Genomic DNA, 19,818 nt, shown 5'->3' with positions numbered 1-19,818 from the left:
TGAGGAGTGGAGGGGGAAGAAGCATGGCAGGACGTGGAGCTGGGAGCCCCCGTGAGGGCCCAGGCCTCTGGTAGCATTACGCTGGGGCGAGTGACAGGCAGAGGCTTTCCAGGTGGCCCGGATGCCTGAGAGAGAGGTGACGAGGGGAAGGGAGACTCAGTGAAAGGGGGCACTGGGCCAAGCTTTGCCTGCTCCACTATTTCGCTTAAGCCAATCTTAATCCCTGGGATTTAACTTCTGCATCATGAATTAAAACTCTTACAGAAATAAATGACCTCAGATATTAATACCAATGATGTGACACATTGCTGGGGCCATAGGTCAGTTCTTGGTGGTCTTTCTGGCACATGTGTTCACAGATGAAAAGATACCACTGTGGTGTGACCCAAAGGGTATGACAACCTGGTCCCAGTCTATCTTTCCCAGTTCGTCTTTTGCCACCTTCCCATCAACCCCTTGCTCTTGTTCTTCTGAACTCTTCCTCATTCCCAGGGACACCGGCACCTACACTGCTGCGCTGAGAGCATTCCCACTGCCTGGGACAAGTCCCTCTCCCTCTACTCTCTGGAAATTTCCTATAATCTGTTCTTCACGTTCCCTGTCGAGTTCCTTCTATCAAGATTTTTCTACCTCCCCAGACAAAATTAATTCTATCCTTCTCTTTACTTCTATTTTTATGCTGCTTAAGCATATGCAGAACTATAATCATTTCTTCAGTGCTATTGCTCTGTTAGATCACATACACTTTAACCAGGGAGACCAAAGTTAAATTGGGTTGCCTCATCCTTCATTAACGTAAACAAATAGTCTGAGATATGCAAGTACTCTTTCAGTATTTGGTAGGAAGGAAGAGAAGGGGTATAAAGAAACTCGCCCTGGCCGGTTTGGCTCAGCAGTTAGAGTGTTGGCCTGCAGTCCAGAGAGACCTGGGTTCGGTTCCCGCTAAGGGCACGTACCTCGGTCGCAGTTTGTCCCCGGCCTCGGTTGGGGTCGTGTGGATGGCAACCACTCGATGTGTCTCTCTCACATCTATGTTTCTCTCTCTTTCTTCCTCTCTCTCCCTCCCACTCTATCTGAACAACAAAAAAAAACAAAAAAAGGAAAAATGTCCTCGCGTAAGGATAAAAAAAAAAAAGAAACTATCTCTGCTATTAATGTTTCATGCTGGCATACGCTCATACTCAGTATTTATGTGTGTATACACACATACATGCATATATAGATATATAGAGATACTTATCATGTACCACATACATGCTAAGCAATTTTACAGGGATATTTTTATTTAATCTTCACAAGGGCCTCTAAGGCAGGTAATGGTACTCTATTTTAGAGGTAAGGGAATAGGAACTATTAAAGATTTAAGTAATTTGACCAAGGTTACATAGACAGTAATGGAGCATAAGTTCAAATTCAGAGTCTGACTCCAGAGCCCAAGACATCATTTATTATTATTAATTACCTCCCTTTATCACTACTGTAATGGAAAGCTGTCACTTTCTTAGCTGCCTGCCTCTCACTTTGGAAGCTGGACAGTCTAGACATTGTCATAGCCTCCCTTGCAGCTAGGGAGCACGCCCGTGGCTCAGGCTTGACTAAACAGGTGTACCTGCTAGTGACTTTGACTTGGGAGCTGGTGACATAAAGAAGGAGAGACAGTGCTCCAGAGGCATCAAGGTGATGGCAACGGGGGCAGCCTCACCCAAAATTCAGCCTCTGTGCCTGCTTGGAAACCTGCAGCATCCGTTGTTCAGTGGAAGAGGCAGTGGTGGTGGTTTTCTCACTAAAGGGTCAGGTGGTGTGGTTTTGTGTGGGTTCCACCTACTGCCCAGCCTTCCTCTCCAGCCTCTTTCCTCGCCTGGTCCCAAGCATGCTGAACTATTCAACAATTCAACAACAAACACTTTTTTTCTGCTTAATCATCCAAAGTTAGTTTCCATTGCTTGCAGCTCACAACCCTGACTGCTATAATGTTGAATATCGGTTGATTCCCCACATATATTATCATTTTTACGTGGAAGAGAAAACATATATATATAACACCAGAATTTTATAAAAGGTTAACAGAATGGAGGGTGAAGGTGGCAGATTGTGTATCACTGGGAACACTTTTTAGCTCATCTACCTGACTGCCTATTTATGATTTCTATTGCTGTTTGTATGGATGACTATGAAACTTTTCAGTATGTTGCAAAACTACTAACCAGAAATGGATTTTTACCTTCCAGTGAAATTTGATTTCTAAGTCTAACTCCAGGCTTTAAAATTTTTGTAATGAATTTGGCTTTTACTTTCCTTTCCTAAATCTTCCCTGCTCTTTATAGGCAAAATGGCTTCCCAAAATTGTAGTATTTAAAAAAACTGAGATCATAGAAGAAGTTGAATTGCTGAATTATTTAATATAATCTGACTCATTAGAGCCTTAGCTTTTGAGATGGAAGAAGATACAATAGCTTAAATAAAGGTTATTGATAAATTTCAAGATGAAATTCACTTTGAAGAGAATGAAATATGGTTAGGGGGTAACTAATCTCTGCGGCCTAATGCAATGAGGGAGTTAAACTTACAGTTTGACAAAAGGGTTATAATTACACATCTCTGAACTTCTGGAAGAAGCTCCTGATTTAGATGGCCAAGTGGTCTACTGGAATGTCAGATATTAGACCAGGAATAAACCTTACAGAGGCCAGGAATTTGACCTTGGTAAGTCTAGACATGCTAACCTGATTATCATCAATCTAATCAGATTATAAAGTAAACACTCACTCTACAAAGCAAAGAATTTCATGAGGTTGTTATTTAGAAAATGATGAAAAGCTGCTTTCTCTCTCTACTGAGGACACAGCGAGAAGGAATGGGGTGGTTTGCAGCATAAGAAATTTTGGTTAGATCAGTGTCTCTCAACCAGGGGCGATTTGGCAGTGATGATGGAGGGAGGGAGGGAGGGTGCTAAACATCCTACAGTGGATAAACCCCCACAAGAAAAATTTATCTGGCATTCAAAACGTCAACAGTGCCAAGGTTGAGACACCTCAGGTTAGATGTTAAGTAAGACATTTCTGAATCTGGAATTATAATCAAGCTGGAAATGGGCTTATAGGTCCAGGACTATTGTGAGATGATGGAAACACTTGCCTTGAGGTGCAAAATTTAAGAGTGCTGAAAACTTCAGTATCCAAGATAAATAATATTTTTAAAAATCAAAATCAATGCAAAAAAATCCTAATGAAAAATATATCAACATTTTAAATAAAGACAGAATCCAACAGAGATGGGATTTGGGTAGGGGAAGTTAAAATATTTATTTTGATTACTAAGATTTTGGGCACCTTTGTCCCCTAAATTTTGTATGGGAGGCAAGTGCCTCAGTCCCCTCACCTTAGTCCTGCTGTTGGATTATGAAGTATGCAATCGTTTTAACTAAAAGGTGATTTCATTTGATTATTACTAAACTGGGGGTAATTAAACGTAGTGAAGGCAAAGAGAAGGCCTTTTCCAGCTCTAGAATTTTAGATTTTTGTGACTATGTTAAGTAAGGAAGCAACTTCCATGTTCACTGTGTAGAATTTCCCTAAAATGGATTTTTAACTTCTCTCATTTATAGCCTGGCCTTGATGAACCAATATCATCTTCATTGTGAAGGGTGATGTATGAAGGGCTTCCCAAAGGAGTATGTGGCTTTAACTGTAGGCTTACAGCACTCTTCTGTTGTAGCTCACATGTCCAGAAAAAGAACCACTGTGTGACTTTTCCACGTAGTGAGTAAACTAGTCCCACTTCACCTCAAAAATAACTTACTATTCTCTTCTGGGCTCCGTTGATATAGACATTATTTCACATCATTTTCTTCTTTAGCCTCCCAAATGCCTTAACTAGAATTTTTTAGGGGGATATTTTAAATATCTTTTCCTCTCATGGGGTTGGGGAAATAGTCTGTCTGTATCTAACCACTAGGTTTAGGCATGTGGAATACAGAGTACTTACAGCATAATGCTGACCTCCTCAGAAATGTCGGGTGAAAGATTCAAAGATAATTTACTATCCTGGGCAGGGCGAGACAGACAGTTATAAAAAATTACAGTAATATTACTAATTAGGAGAAATGTGGTCTTGGACCCATATCAGAACAAACACTCTAGCCATTATAGATTGCCCTCCATTAATTTCCCTGCTTTCCGTCTCTGCACAGCCAGCTTGTTTGATGAGTACCTGCATCCAGCAAATGTACTGGTGCATAAAGTAACTGGATAGGGGACCCACCACTTCCCCACATCCTGTCACTTAATCTGACACATGTACAATTTCTTTTGATCTATGCTAACCATCTTTATCTCAATGCAGATCTCAGCTTTCTATCTGTTATTTTAAAAAATGCTTTAATCAGAGGGTAGCGACAAGTTGGGTTGAATTATAGGGTTTGGGTTTAGGATTTTTTTTTTTTTTTTCATTCTGTTAGAAATAAGGCAACATTACACTTAGGCTCCTTCTTCCCAACCACTTAGTCATTGGTATTTTGATGAGCTATTTTGTGTTTATTTCTTTAAAATAAGAACAAAAAGAAAGAAAACTAAGGAGCTAAATGGTAGATGGGTAGATGAAGAATAATTCTAATTTAATTTGAATTATCAAAGCTAGACATATCCAAATGTTTTCTGCTCTTTTCTTCTCCTTATTAATTTCCTTTTTCTTCTTGGTGCAGAGGAGAACGGACATTCATGTACGTGTGCCTACTGCTTGAGCAAAGGATGCATTTCATTGTCTAGGAATTGGGACTCTGAGCTGCCTGGAAGTACCCTTTACTGCACCAGGAGAGGGCAGTGTAGAGTACTGAGTGGAAAGACTTGTCCTGGGGAAGTTCTGTGGCCCCTTTAGGATGATGCATTTTGACCAAGGACAGGTCACAGGATCTAAATTATATGTGCCTAAGATTTCCTATTCACAAAATGGTGGTGAAAATGCTGAAAGGTTTCTCTATAATAAACTGTCTCATGAATGTTGGGATTGTAGGATGCCTACTGTTCTGTGGCAGAAAAAAAACTACGACCCCTGGAGAATTTTAGTTAGATTTTCAGAAAGATCAGATGGGACAAATGGGGTGCTTGTCTTTTTTCTATATTTTTGTCCTCTAAACTGATGTTACTCCACCATTTTATGTAATTGTATTAATATAGACTAAACAAATAAAGAAGCAAGTGAATAAATCAGAGTTCCTTGCAAATAGTGAGGATTCTTTTATCAAACTTTGGTCTTGGTCATACATAAAGTATGGGTCATACGGTAAACGTGCTTCTTACTGTGGTTCATGCTAATCACTGCTGGGAAGAGAGTATCACATTTTAAACAGAATCCTAGAACAACAGTTGACCTTTAAACACCACGAGGCGGGGGGTGGTTAAGAGTGCTGTGTCCCCACAGTAGAAAATTCACATACAACCTTTTTTTTTCCTCACCCGAGTAGGTGTTTTTATTTATTTATTTATTTATTTATTTATTTATTTATTTATTTATTTTTATCCTCACCTGAAAACATTTTTGCATTTATCTTCAGATAGAGCAGGAGGGAGAGAGGGGGGAAGAGAGAGAAACTCGATGTGAGAGAGGCACATCGAGTGGCTTGCCACCCACAACCCCAACCAGGGCCAGAGACAAACTGCAACCAAGGTACGTGCCCTAAGCGGGAACTGAACCCGGGACTCTCTGGTCCGTGGGCTGATGCTCTACCGCTGAGCCAAACTGGCCAGGGCTTTTATTGCTTTTAGAGAGAAGGAAGAGGGAGGCATCAATGTGAGAGAGACACATCTATCCATTGCCTGCCATTTGCGCCCTGACCGAGGATTGAACCTGCAACCTAGGTATGTGCCCTGACCAGGAATCGAACCGTTTTGGTGTTCAGGACAATGCTCCAAACAACTGAACCACCTGGCCAGTGCCTAAGACACCAGTGAGGAGATTGACGAAAAAGGGACATGAGTGGACTTTCCAAGAAATGTTTTATAGCTCGATTGGAATGGTCTCACATTTGTCAGAATTAATTGAATTGCCCCGTTACAATGAATGGATTTTATTGTATTTAAATGATACCTTGATAAAGTTAATTTGAAAAAAAAATCTTGTAATCTACACTATTTCCCCCTTAGTTCCTCACAATATGTTCTCAGCTTTTGATACCTGTTTGTGTGTGGGCAGGTGCGCACTGGTTTTAAGCCTCAGCTTCTTGTTTAGGCCACCCGAGTAGCGTACAAAGCAATGTTATTGTATTAGTTTCCTAAGGCTGGCCTTACAAAGTACCACAGACTGGGTGGCTTAGGCAACAGAAATCTTTCTCACACTTCTTGGGGCCAGAAGTCTGAGATCGAGATGTTGGCAGGATTGGTTCCTTCTGAGGCTGGAAGGATGGGGTAGAATCTGGTCCACCCTCTCCCCTGCCCGCTGGTGATTTTCGAACAATATTCAGTATTCCTTGGATTCAGATGCATTACTTTGATTTCTGCCTTCCTCCTGTGTAAATCGATCTGTGTCCAATTTTCCCCATTTTATAACAACAGTCATATTGGATTAGGGTCCCCCCTAATGATCTCATTTTACCTTGATCATCTGCAAAAAACCCTATTATCAAATAAGGTCACATTCACAGGTACTTGAGGTTAGGATCTTAACATCCTTTGGGGGGCGGGGCACAATTCAACCTGTAACAGTTCTTTACAAATTAATATAGAGATATGGGATTAGGCTTTATAAATGTGTTCATCTCAACTAGTTCACTCTTCCTTAAGCCACAGTCTTTGGAATCGTTGACTGTCTTTCCTGCCTATTTTGTTATCTTGATCTAGGGGCCAAGTTCTACAATGTTAGCATATTGACTTGATTCAGCTTGAGGCAAGCATTTAAACAGAGAAAAGACAAACATATGTACTCAATGTTCAACTACACTGTTCATTGATTGATTTACGTTAAGGGCTTAAAGTAAACACTACCTATTCAGAAAGCCTGTTTGATCTGAAATCATATGGCTGCAGCTGCAGTTGCCTTTACCAAGTCTATTTCTGAGACCTCTGAAGCTGTAATAGCCATGAGCCCTACCAGTAAACAATGGTAATTTTTTGTTGTTGTTAATATAACTTCACTTCCTTTTTCAGAATAAAAAGTTTCTGAAGGCTGACTTTTTCCACTCACTGACTTATATTTATTTTTTCACCCATTTATTTTAAAAAGATACTTTATTTATTCTAAAATTTTCTAATAAAAAAGGTAAAACATTTTTGTTTTTGTTTTTTTTATCCTCATCCGAGGACATTTTTGCATTTATCTTCAGACAGAGCAGGAGGGAGAGAGGAAGGAAGAGAGAGAGAGAAACATTGATGTGAGAGAGACACATCTATTGGTTTCCACCTACACAACCCCAGCCAGGGCCAGGGACAAACTGCAATGGAGGTATGTGCCCTTAGCGGGAACTGAACCTGGGACTCTCTGGCTCGTGGGCCAATGCTCTAACTACTGAGCCAAACCGACCAGGGTGGTAAAACATTTTTAATGGACAAAATCGTATCTGCCTTGTCTTTTTTTCTTTTTATACTTCTTAATTTCAACATAATGTAAAACTTTCACAGATTATTTGGGAAATAGAATAAAAAATTAATCCAAATGTCACTACCTTATAGAACGAGATAATTTTTCTGAAGTTCTATGCACGGTGCATTTAGATGTACTTATTGAACAGAATGTGTTCTTCTCCTTCATAACATAGATATACTTCTTCCTGCTAACAACTTTGCTAGTATAACATTTCCACTCTATTTTTGTTGAAGGTGAGAAAAATGATGCCAGGTTTCTTTTTTTACACTAACCACTTTACACATTTCTTAGTCTTTTCTTTGTGTAAGAGCTAAAAGGATGAATCTATGATCAGCTAACCAATCAACAACTAGATGGGATTATAGTAATGTATCAGGTACTAAAAAAGAAATTAGAGGCAGAAAGAAGTTCTGTCCTTAAGAACCTGAAAAAAAATCTAGTTGAAGAGTTTTCAAAAGAAGTGCCAGATCTGAACACAGATCAAATTCCCTCCTGTGTTTATCTGCACATTATCCTTTTATGTCACCTGGTCTGAATTGCTGCCGAGTGCAGTGATGGCCAAAGACACTGAGGAAAGTGAGAACAAAAGGAAGCAATAGAGGAATTCGCCCTCGAAGGGGCCCCCAGGGCCAGATGCATGTTGGCTACTGTAGGAGAGAGTCAGTGTCCCTTGACCTTGCCAAGATTTTTGTTCCTGAGGCTAACAGGCACTTGGGGGAAATGTAGTGAAAACAATATCAATGAAGTAGTAAGATACCATTTATTACCTGTCATGAAAGGAACAAATATGCTATTGACGTAAGACATAAAAACAGATATTCCGCCCCCATTTGGAATTAAAGAAACACAGAATGGTTGCTAATGAAAATGAGAAAATTTCCACCACTCTTTCTATAAAACAAAGCCAAACAGGCAAATAAAACCACACCACACCCTACCCTTTTTTTTTTCACATTAAATACTTTGTTTTTGAATGAGAATTAATTATTTTATTGATAAGATTAAGCCAGCCTTAGTAATTAGAATTTTCAAACCCATTATCTCTGGTATCCAGAGGCAAACATTTTATGGATGGGTTTTATAGGAGATCTATTAGAGAATGAGGCCCTTTTTATGGGTAACTATTTATTTCCCAATTAGCAAAAGTCATGACTCAGAGCAAGTCCAAAATAGTACAAATGACTACAAATGTGATCTATGAAAACATTTCCAGTCTTGTTTGTTATCAGGATAACTTCCACATTTTTGTTTATTTTAGTATAAATAGGTTTCTGAGTTTATCTGTATAATTTTTTCAACTTCAAAGTTCCTTTGCTTGTAGGGTCCCAGACTGTCTTTGGGAAAGGGCATGACTCAGCACCTCTTCAAATATTCATCATGATTTATGGTTCTATAAATTACTTTGCTTGATAAGGGCTTGAGTTTCCAGCATGGGCACCCCAAGTTCCCAACATTTTGAAGACATTTGTGTTGACCTGCAGTTTCATCTGGTTATTCCCCAAGCCCAGGTGTATGAGATTTGCCTCTCTAGAGGCTTTCTGCTGGCTGCACTGATCCTATTTGTGGAAACTGGCAGACAGTCCAACTCTCCCTTCCATATTAGCCCAGCTACTGAACCACAGGTATAATTAGCAGCACAGCCATTTTTCCATTTACTTTGGGAACCATGTTATAACGAATTACTGAACCAGGCCAGGTCCTAGTCTTGCTGTCCTATCGCTGTTGTTAAAACTTGCCATATCAGCCCTGGCCGGTTAGGCTCAGCGGTTAGAGCGTCGGCCTGCGGTCCAGAGAGACCCCGGTTTGGTTCCCACTAAGGGCACGTACCTTGGTTGCAGTTTGTCCCCGGCCCTGGCTAGTTGTGTGGGTGGCAGCCACTCGATGTGTCCCTTTCACATCAATGTTTCTCTCTCTCTCCCTCCCACTCTATCTGAACAAAAAAATGGAAAATGTCCTTGGGTGAGGATAAAACAAAACAAAACAAAACAAAAAATAAACAAACAAAACACTTGCCATATCATCCCTGGCTGGTGTGCCCAGTGGTTGGAGTATTGATCGAGCACTGGAGGGTCTTGAGATCGATTTCCAGTCAAGGGCACGTACCTGGGTTGCAGGTTAGATTCCTGGCCCCAGTCAGGGCACATGCAGAAGGCAACCAATCGATGTGTCTCTCTCTATTGATGCTTTTCTCTCTCCCACACTCTCTAAAAATTAATTGGAAAAAAAATCCTCAGGAGAAGATGAACAACAATAACAACAAAAAGTAGCTATACCAAGTCAACTTAGGAGAATTTTTTATATATATTAGCCCCTTATAGGAGGTATCATTTGCAGATAACTTCTAAACACTTACTTGTAAAGATATGTGTACCTTTATATTCATTGCAGTATTATTCACAATAGCCAAGACACGGAAACAATCTAAATGTCCTTTGACAGATGATTGGATAAAGAAGATATGAGATATATATATATCATGGTGCTCCACTCAGCCATAAAAAGATGAAATATTGCTATTCACAACAACATGGATGGATCTTGCAGGTATCATGCTAAGTGAAATACAACAGATGGAAAATGACAGAACTATTTTCACTCATATATGGGATATAAAGAAAAAAAGCAACAAACAAGCACATAGGTACAGACAACAGGATGGTCGTTACCAGATGTGCAAGGAGGATGAAGAAGGTAGAGGGGACTTCCGGTCAAGATGGTGGTGTAGGTAAACGCGGTACTGTGTCCTCCCACAACCACATCAAAGTTACAACTAAACTACAGAACAACCATCATTCAAAACTGCCTAAAATCAAGCTGAATGGAAGTAAGTCCTACAACTACGGAATTAAAGCAGCACCCAAATCGAGACTGGTAGGAGGGGCGGAGGCGCGACAGGCTGGTCCCACACCCATGTGTGGAGGATAAACATCAGGAGGACACCTCAGCTGGGAAGGTCCTCCCTGAGGACTGAGGGGTCCCTGTCCCACACCAGGTGCCCCACTCAGGGTTCCAGTGCCCGGAAGAGAAGTCCCCATAATCTCTGGCTGGAAAAACCAGCGGGAACTGAGGCTCAGGGAAGCTGAAGCGCTGGAGCCCCAGGCAGCTCCTTAAAGGGCCGGCGCACAGACTTATCGGACTCTCTCCCTCTAAGCTTGGAGGGGAGGCAGCTCGAGGGGCACCAGAGACATACAGGGAAGAACTGAGCTGTTTGGTACTGGAGCAAGGGCTGGAGGGGGGGCTTTCTCCGGGACAAACGTGCTGTCAGAGGCCTTTGTTCCTTTGGTGAGCCCTTCCCTGGGCCGGCAGACAGCCGCCATATCTGGGACTCCAGCAACCTGGCTCACACTGGTTGCCCCACCCTGGTGACTCCCTGAGGCCCCACCCCACCCCACCCAACTTTCAGGCCCACCCAAGCTGTCGCCAGTTGCTTAACCATAGGATTGGCCTGTCTTGGATCCTGCTTCAGGTTTTCCTAAATTCTTTCAAATAAGCAGCATCTGGTCTCAGATAGCCCCATACCTCTCCTTAAGTAATACACAGAAACAAACACAGGGAGGCAGCCAAAATGAGGAGACAAAGAAACAGGTCCCAAATAAAAGAACAGAACAAAAGGCCAAGAAAAGAACTAAGCGAAATGGAGATAAGCAACCTAACAGATGCTGAGTTCAAAATACTGCTTATAAGGATGCTCAAATGAACTTAGTGAGAACCTCAGTGAACTTAGTGAGGGCCTCAAGACCATAAAAAAGGACCAGTCAGAAATGATGAATGCACAGTCAGAAATGAAGGAGGCACTAACTGAAATAAAGAATAATTTACACAGATTCAATAGTAGAGTACGTCAATCCAAGAAGCAAACCATCGATTTGGAATATAAGGAAGTAAAAAATGCCCAATCAGAACAGCAAAAAGAAAAAAGAATCCAAAAAAATGAGGATAGTGTAAAGAGCCTCTGGGACAACTTTAAGCATGCCAACATTCGCATCTTGGGGGTGCCAGAGGAGAAGAGAGAGAACAAGAAATCGAAAACCGCCCTGGCCAGTTTGGCTCAGCGGTTGGAGCGTTGGCCTGCGGTCCAGAGAGACCCGGGTTCGGTTCCTGCTAAGGGCACGTACCTCAGTTGCAGTTTGTCCCCGGCCCTGGTTGGTCGTGCGGGTGGCAGCCACTCGATGTGTCCCTTCACATTGATGTTTCTCTCTCTCTCTCTTCCTCTCTCTCCCTCCCACTCTATCTGAACAAAAAATGGAAAAATGTCCTCGGGTAAGGATAAAAAAAAAGAAAAAGAAAAAAAAAAAAAGAAATCGAAAACCTGTTTGAAACAATAATGGCAGAAAACTTTGCTAACTTGGTGAAGGAAACAGACATACAAGTCCAGGAAGCACAGAGAGTCCCAAACAAGATGAACCCCAAGAGGCCTACACCAGGACACATCATCATCAAAATGCAAATGTTCAAGACAAAGAGAGAATCTTAAAAGCAGCAAGAGGAAAGCAGTTAGTTACCTACAAGGGAGTTCCCATAAGGCTGTCAGCTGATTTCTCAAAAGAAACTTTGCAGGCCAGAAGGGAGTGGCAAGAAATATTCAGAGTGATGAAAAGCAAGAACCTACAACCAAGATTGCTCTGTCCTGTAAAGCTGTCATTTAGAATCGATGGCCATATAAAGACTTTCCCAGACACGAAAAAGTTAAAGGAGTTCATCACCACCAAACCATTATTATATGAAATGATGAAGGGTCTTTTTGAAGAAAAAGATAAAATATATGAACAAACAAAATGGCAATGAATACATATCTATTAACAATGGAATCTACAAACAAAATGAACAGGCAGAACAGAAACATTCTCATAGATACAGAGAACATTTTGTTGGTTGCCAGATGGGAGGAGGGTTGGGGGAATGGGTGAAAAAGGTGAAGGGATTAAGAAATACAAATTCAGCTCTGGCCAGTTTGGCTCAGCGGTTAAAGCGTCGGCCTGGGGTCCAGAGAGACCCGGGTTCGGTTCCCACTAAGGGCACGTACTTCGGTTGCAGTTTGTCCCCGGCCCTGGTTGGTCATGCGGGTGGCAGCCACTCGATGTGTCCCTTCACGTCGATGTTTCTCTCTCTCTCTCCCTTCCTCTCTCTCCCTCCCACTCTATCTGTACAAAAAATGGAAAAATATCCTCGGGTGAGGATATAAAAAAGAAAAAAGGAAATACAAATTCATTGCTAGACTGACAAAGGGAAAGGGGTTGGGGGGTGGGAAGAAATAAACCAAAGAACTTATATGCATAACCAATGGACACAGACAATCGTGTGGGAAAAGGTGGGAGGGGGGCGGGAGTGGGGAGGAGGGGGTCAATGGGGGAAAACTGAGGAACATCTGTAATACATTCAACAATAAAGATTTAAAAAAGAAGGTAGAGGGGGTCAAATATATGGTGGTGGATGGAGACTAGACTTTGGGTGGTGAGCACACAATGGAGTATACAGATGTCGTATTATAAAGTTGTACACCTGAAATTTATATAATGTTATTAACCAATGTTATCTGAAATAATAATTTAAAAAGTCCCTGCTTCTGGATGTTTCTGAAATCAAGGCCACGGACTGCAATGGAACTTCTTCCAGATACTCGTCCCTTGAGAGGTGAGCTGCAAACCACGGAACATGTTTAGAAATAGAGCTGTAGAATTTCTTCAGCCTCAGAGGACCTGCTCAGGGGCAAAATCCCCGAACAAAACAATTACTAAACACCCATTCCTGAAACAAGAAGAAACTCTCCTTTAAGGAATGTTTAATTGAGCCATTAACACATAGCAAGGAGCAGAGGAAACGCATTTCAACCATAACGGGCCTCGTAAAACACATCCAACTGTCCTTTATTTCTTAATTAACATCTTGAAAGTTGACAATATAATTATGATTGAACCAGACCAGAAACAAATCGGCACTTTTATCAGCCAACAGCATAGCTTCCTCAAGGGAACTGAAGAAATAGTGTAGATAGGAAAGAGCTGTTACTACAGAAGGAAAAAAGCAAAAACAGTGTTATCAGGAGCTCCTCTAAACCTCTAAGGAAAAAAATAATAAAGTAAATAAAAGCAAATGCTGTCCAATGGGAAGGAATCTTAGCCCTGTGATTCTTTCATCAGCTTCCCCTCCTTAGTATAGGCTGGCTAAGTACGGAGCACCGAGGAAGAGTTGGTAGTACCAAATGCTAAGCACAATGTTACCTTCTTCTCTTAGATTGTCTCATTTAATCCTGCCAACAACCTATGAGGAAGATGCCACTTCCATCCCCTTTTACAGAGGAGAAAACTGAAACTCAGAAAGGGAATGTAACTTGCAGAAGGTCACTTAGTTGGTAAGTTCTGCGCCAGGGCTACAAGCCAGGAATTCTGAAGTTACAGCTGTGTTTTGTACCACTATATTACACTGCCTTTTTTCTGCTACACTCTTCACGTGAATTCCTGCCTTCTATGGAGAGACAGCCTTAGGGATACAGGGATTAGGTTACTGTTGTCATATGATTCTGAGAATCTTATGCCATAATTCTCCATGGACTGAAGATAATCTTTGAATATAGTTTATACCCCTTGTTTACATCTCTCCTGGGCCTTTCTCCTGTTTTCATTGGCTGTCAATTCTCATAGGCCATTTTCTTTCTTTTTTTTTTAATTAATTAATTTTTGTTACAGATGTTTCTCCTTTTTCCTTCATTGACACCCTCCTACAGATCCCGCTCCCACCCCCAGCATTGTTGTCTATATCCATTGGTTACACATACATGCATATAAATTCTGTGGTTTATCTCTCCCTCCCTTCCCCCAACCCCTCCTGTCCCCCTCTCTGGAGGTTTGTCAGTCTGTACCCTACTTCTATGTCTCTGGGCCTATTTTTTTTTTTATCAGTTTTTTTGTTCATGATATTCCGCAAATAAGTAAGATCATGTGATATTTGTCTTTCTCTGATTGGCTTGTTTTGCTTAGGATAATACTCTCCAGGTCCCTCCATGTTGTCTAAAAGGATAAGAAATCTCTGTTTCTCACAGCTGCATAGTATTCCACTGTGTGTATGTACCACAGCTTTTTTATCCACTCATCTATTGATGGACACTTGGGCTGTTTACAGACCATAGCAATTGTAAATAGTGCTGCTATGAACATGGGGTATATATTCTTTCAGATTGGTATTTCAGGCTTCTTAGAATCTATTCATAGAAGTGGGATCACTGGGTCAAATGGTAGTTCAATTTTTAATTTTTTCAAGAAACACCAAATTGTTTTCCATAGTGGCTGTACCAGTCTGCATCCCCACCAGCAGTGTACTAGAGTCCCCTTTTCTCCACACCTTTGCCATTATTTGTTGATGATGTGTTGATAGCAGTCATTCTGGTAGATGTGAGGTGATACCACATAGTCATTTTAATTTGCATCTCTCTGATGATTAGTGACGTTGAGCATTTTTTCATATGTCTCTTGGCCATTTGTTTGTCCTGTTGGATAGGTGTCTATTTAGGTCCTCTGCCCATTTTTTAAGTGGATTCTTTATCTTCCTTTTGATTGAGTTGTATGAGTACTCTATATATTTTGGAAATTAACCCCTTATCTCATGTATCATTGTCAATTATGCTCTCCCATATAGTGGGTTCCTTTTTCATTTTGATGCTTGTTTCTTTTGCTGTGCAGAAGCTTTTTAGTTTGATGTAGTCCCAAGTATTATTTTTTCCTTTGTTTCTCTTGCCTTAGGCATTGTATCAGTGAAAATTCTGCTGGCCCTGGCCGGTTTGTTCAGTGGTTAGAGCGTCAGCCTTTGGTCCAGAGAGACCTGGGTTTGGTTTCCGCTAAGGGCATGTACCTTGGTTGCAGTTTGTCCCCGACCCTGGTTGGGTCATGCAGGTGGCAACCACTCTATGTGTCCCTTTCACATCAATGTTTCTCTCTCTCTCTCTTTCTCTCTCTCTCTCTCTCCCTCCCTCCCTCCCTCCTCCTCCTTTCCACTCTATCTGAACAAAAAATAGAAAAAATGTCCTTGGATGAGGATAAAAAAAAAGAAAATTCTGCTGAGTGTGATGTCTGAAATTTTGTTGCCTACATTTTCTTCTAGGATTCTTATGGATTCACGAGTCACATTTTAAATCTTTTATCCATTTTGAATTTATTCTTGTGAATGGTGTAAGTTGGTAGTCTAGCTTCATTTTTTTTTTTTTTTGCATGTAGTTGTCCAATTTTCCCAACACCATTTATTAGAGAGGCTGTCTTTACTCCACTGTATTCTCTTGCCACCTTTGTCAAATATTAATTGAGCATAATGTCTTGGGTCCATTTCTGGGTTCTCTGTTCTGTTCCATTGATCTATATGCCTGTTCTTGTGCCAGTACCAGGCTGTTTTGATTACAGTGGCTCTGTAGTATAACCTGACATCGGTATTGTGATCCCTCCTACTTTGTTCTTTTTCAAGATTGCTGTGGCTATTTGGGGTCTTTTTTGGTTCCATATAAACTTTTGGAGTAGTTCTAGCTCTGTGAAATATGTCGTTGGTATTTTATTTCATTTATTTTTCTTCTTTAGAGAGAGAGGAAGTGAAAGAGAGAGAGAGAGAGAGAGAGAGAGAGAGAGAGAGAGAAACATCGATGAAAGCGAACATCTATTGGCCCCCTCCTTCATGCCTCTCACTAGGGATGGGGCCCACAACCTGGGCATGTGTCCTGACTGGGAATTGAACCAGTGACCTCTTGGTGCATGGGATGATGCTCAATCCCTAAGCCACACTGGCTGGACTGTCGTTGGTATTTTGATGAGGATTGCATTGAATCTATAGATTGCTTTAGGAAATATGGACATTTTAATGATGTTAATTCTTCCAATCCACGAACAAGGTATATGCTTCCACTTTTTTATATCTTCCTCTATTTCTTTTTTCAATGTCCTATAGTTTTCTGTGAATAGGTCCTTTACTTATTTGGTTAAGTTTATTCCTAGGTATCTTAAATTTTTTGCCGCAATGGTAAATGGAATTAAAAAAATTTTTTTTTATTCTCACCGAGGACATTTTTGCATTTATCTTCAGATAGAATGGGAGGGAGAGAGGAAGAGAGAGAGAGAGAAACATCGTGAGAGAGACACATTGATTGGTTGCTACCCACATGATCCCAACTGGGGCCGAGGACAAACTGCAACTGAGGTACATGCCCTTAGTGGGAACCAAACCCAGGACTCTCTGGTCTGCAGGCCGACATTCTAACCGCTGAGCCAAAATAGCCAGAGCAGGATTTTTTATTTTATTTTTTTAGTTTCTCTTTCTGTGAGTTCACTATTGGTGTACAATAATGCCGTTGATTTATTGATGTTAATTTTGTATCCTGCTACTTTGCCAAATTCATTTATTAAATCTAGTAGATTTTTGAAGGAGTCTTTAGGGTTTTCTATGTACAGTATTATGTTGTCTGTAAATAATGACAGTTTCAGTTTCTCCTTTCCACTTTGGTCCCTTTTACTTTTTCTTTATGTCTAATTGCTGTGGCTAAGACTTCCAGTACTATGTTAAACAAGAGTGGCGAGAGTGGGCATCCCTGTCTTATTCCTGTTAAGAAAAATGCTTCTGGTTTTTGCCCATTGAGTATGATGTTGGCTGTAGGTTTGTCATATATGGCCTTTATTATGTCGAGATATGATCCCTCTATTCCCACATTACTGAGTGTTTTTATCAGAATGGGTGCTGGATTTTGTTGAATGTTTTTTCAGCATCTATTGATATGATCATATGATTTGTATCTTTCATTTTGTTTATGTGGTATATCACATTTACTGATTTGTGAATACTGTACCATCCTTGCATCCCTGGGATGAATCCCACTTGGTCATGATAATTTATTTTGATGTATTGCTGGATACAATTTGCTAATATTTTGCTAAGGATTATGGCATCTATGTTCATCAGGGATACTGACCTGTAGTTTTCTTTCTTTGTAGTGCCTTTATCTGGTTTGGGAATTAGAATTATACTGGCCTCATGAATGAGTTTGGAAGTCTTCTTGGATTTTTTGGAATAGTTTGAGGAGAATGGGTGTTAGATTGTCTTTGAATGTTCAGTTAAACTCTGCTGAGAAGCCATCCTGGCCTGGGTTTCTGTTTCCTGGGTGTTTCTTGATTACACCTTCAATTTCCTTAGTTGTTATTGGTCTGTTCAAGTTTTCTATCTTTTCCTGGTTCAGTTTTGGGAGACTGTGTTTCTTGAAATTTGTTCATTTCATCTAGATTGCCCAATTTGTTGGTGTATAATGGTTCATAGTATTTTTTAATGATCTTTTGTATTTCTGTGGTGTAAGTTATTATTTCTCTTTCATTTCTGATTTTGTTTATTTGGGTCCTCTCTTTTTGTTTCTTGATGAGTCTGGCTAAGAGTCCATCAATCTTGTTTATCTTTTCAAAGAACAAACTCTTTGTTTCATTGATCTTTTGAATTGTTGTTGTTATTATTATTATTTTTTTTAGTTTCTATGTCATTTACTTCTGCTCTGTCCTTTAGCATTTATTTCCTTGTACTTGCTCTGGGTTTTTATTTTTGTTTACTTTCTAGTTATTTAAGTTGTAGGGTGAGAAAGTCAATTAGACATTTTTCTTGTTTCTTGAGGTAGGCCTGTAGTGCTATGAACTTCCTTCTCAGGACTGCTTTCGCTGCGTCCCATAGATTTTGTGTTGTTGTGTGTTCATTTTCATTGGTTTCTGGGAAGTTTTTAATTTCTTTCTTGATCTCCTTGATAATCCATTTGTTGTTTAATAATATGCTATTTAGCCTCCATGTGTTTGAATATTTTTGTTGTTATTGATTTCTAGTTTCATGCCATTGTGATCTGAGAAGATGCTTGATATGATTTCAATCATCTTGAACTTGTAGAAACTTAGTTTGTGTCTTAACATGTGGTCTATCTTTGAGAATGTCCAATGTGCACTTGAGAAAAATGTGAATTCTACAGTTTTGGGGTGTAATTCTCTGTAGATATCTACTAAATCCATTTGATCTAGTGTATCATTTAGAGTCTCTGTTTCCTTGTTAATTTTTGTCCAGAGGATCTATCTAGTGATGTCAGTGGGGTGTTGAAGTCCCCTGGTATGATTGTATTGCTGTCTATTTCTCCTCTGAAGTCCTCCAGAAGTTTTTAAATATATTTTGGTGCTCCTATATTGGGTGCATATATGTTTACCAAGGTTATATCTTCCTGTTAGACAGATCCTTTCACTATTACGTAGTGGCCTTCTTTATCTCTAGTTATGGACTTCACTTTTAAATCTATTTTATGAGACATGAGTACTGCTACCCAAGTTTTTTTTTCCCTTTCCATTTGCTTGGAAGATTTTTTTCCACCTTTTCATTTTCAACCTATGTGAGTCTTTTGTTGTGAGGTGGGTCTCTTGTAGACAACATATATATATGAGTCTTTCCTTTCTTTCTTTCTTTCTTTCTTTCTTTCTTTCTTTCTTTCTTTCTTTCTTTCTTTTCTTTCTTTGGATCGTTTGTTATTGATATATTAGAAAGGCAGATGAAGGGAGAGGGAGAGAGATGAAAACATTGATAAGAGAGATCAGTTGGCCACCTCCTGCATGCCCCCCACTGGAGATCAGGCCCACAACCTGGCTACGTGCCCTGACCGGGAATCAAACCAGCACCCTTCTGGCCTGTAGTGTTTCTGTTGAGAAGTCAGCTGACAGCCTTATGGGGGTACCTTTGTAGGTAACCTGTTATATCTCTTGCTGCCTTTAGGATTCTCTCTTTGTTTTTAATTTTTTGCATTTTAATTATTATGTGTCTTGGTGTGTCCCTTGTTTGGGTTCTTCTCACATGGGGCTCTCTGTGCTTCTTGAACTTGAATGCCTATTTCCTTCCCCAAGTTAGGGAAGTTTTCTGTCACTATTCTTCAAACATATTCTCTAACCCTTGCTCATTTTATTCTTCTGAAACTCCTATGATGCGGATGTTGTTATGTTTGAAGTTGTCCCATAGTTATCTTAAGCTGTCTTCCTGTTTTTTGTTTTTTTCTTTTTCGTTTTCTGATTGGGTGATTTTTTTCTACCCTGTCTTCCAATTCACTGATTCAGTCCTTGGCTTCCTCTACTCTGCTGGTTATTCCTTCCAATGTGTTCTTTATTTCTGCTATGCCATTCTTCATTTCCAATTGGATGGTTTTAAATTTTTTTTATATCTCTACTCATAGTGTTGAGCTCTTTACTCATGGTGTTGAGCTTCCTCATTATCATTGCTCTG

At 40.3% G+C, this 19,818-nt stretch overlaps 1 protein-coding gene across 1 annotated transcript in view; it reads left to right on the top strand.

Annotated features, from left to right (window-relative positions):
* WDR92 (WD repeat domain 92) overlaps window positions 1-4,753 on the top strand; it is a 56,415-nt gene extending 51,662 nt beyond the window's left edge. Inside the window, exon 9 of the mRNA XM_036263144.1 lies at window positions 4,700-4,753. Coding sequence (XP_036119037.1) covers window positions 4,700-4,738 — 39 coding nt within the window. The 3' untranslated portion in view covers window positions 4,739-4,753. The remainder of the gene's footprint in view (window positions 1-4,699) is intronic.
* The last annotated feature ends 15,065 nt before the right edge of the window (window positions 4,754-19,818 follow it).

This window comes from Molossus molossus, unplaced genomic scaffold (assembly GCF_014108415.1).
Source record: "Molossus molossus isolate mMolMol1 unplaced genomic scaffold, mMolMol1.p scaffold_m16_p_15, whole genome shotgun sequence".
In the NCBI taxonomy this organism is placed as follows: Eukaryota; Metazoa; Chordata; class Mammalia; order Chiroptera; family Molossidae; genus Molossus; species Molossus molossus.
Note: the sequence above shows the minus strand (reverse complement) of the source record. Positions and strands in the feature narration are given on the sequence as shown.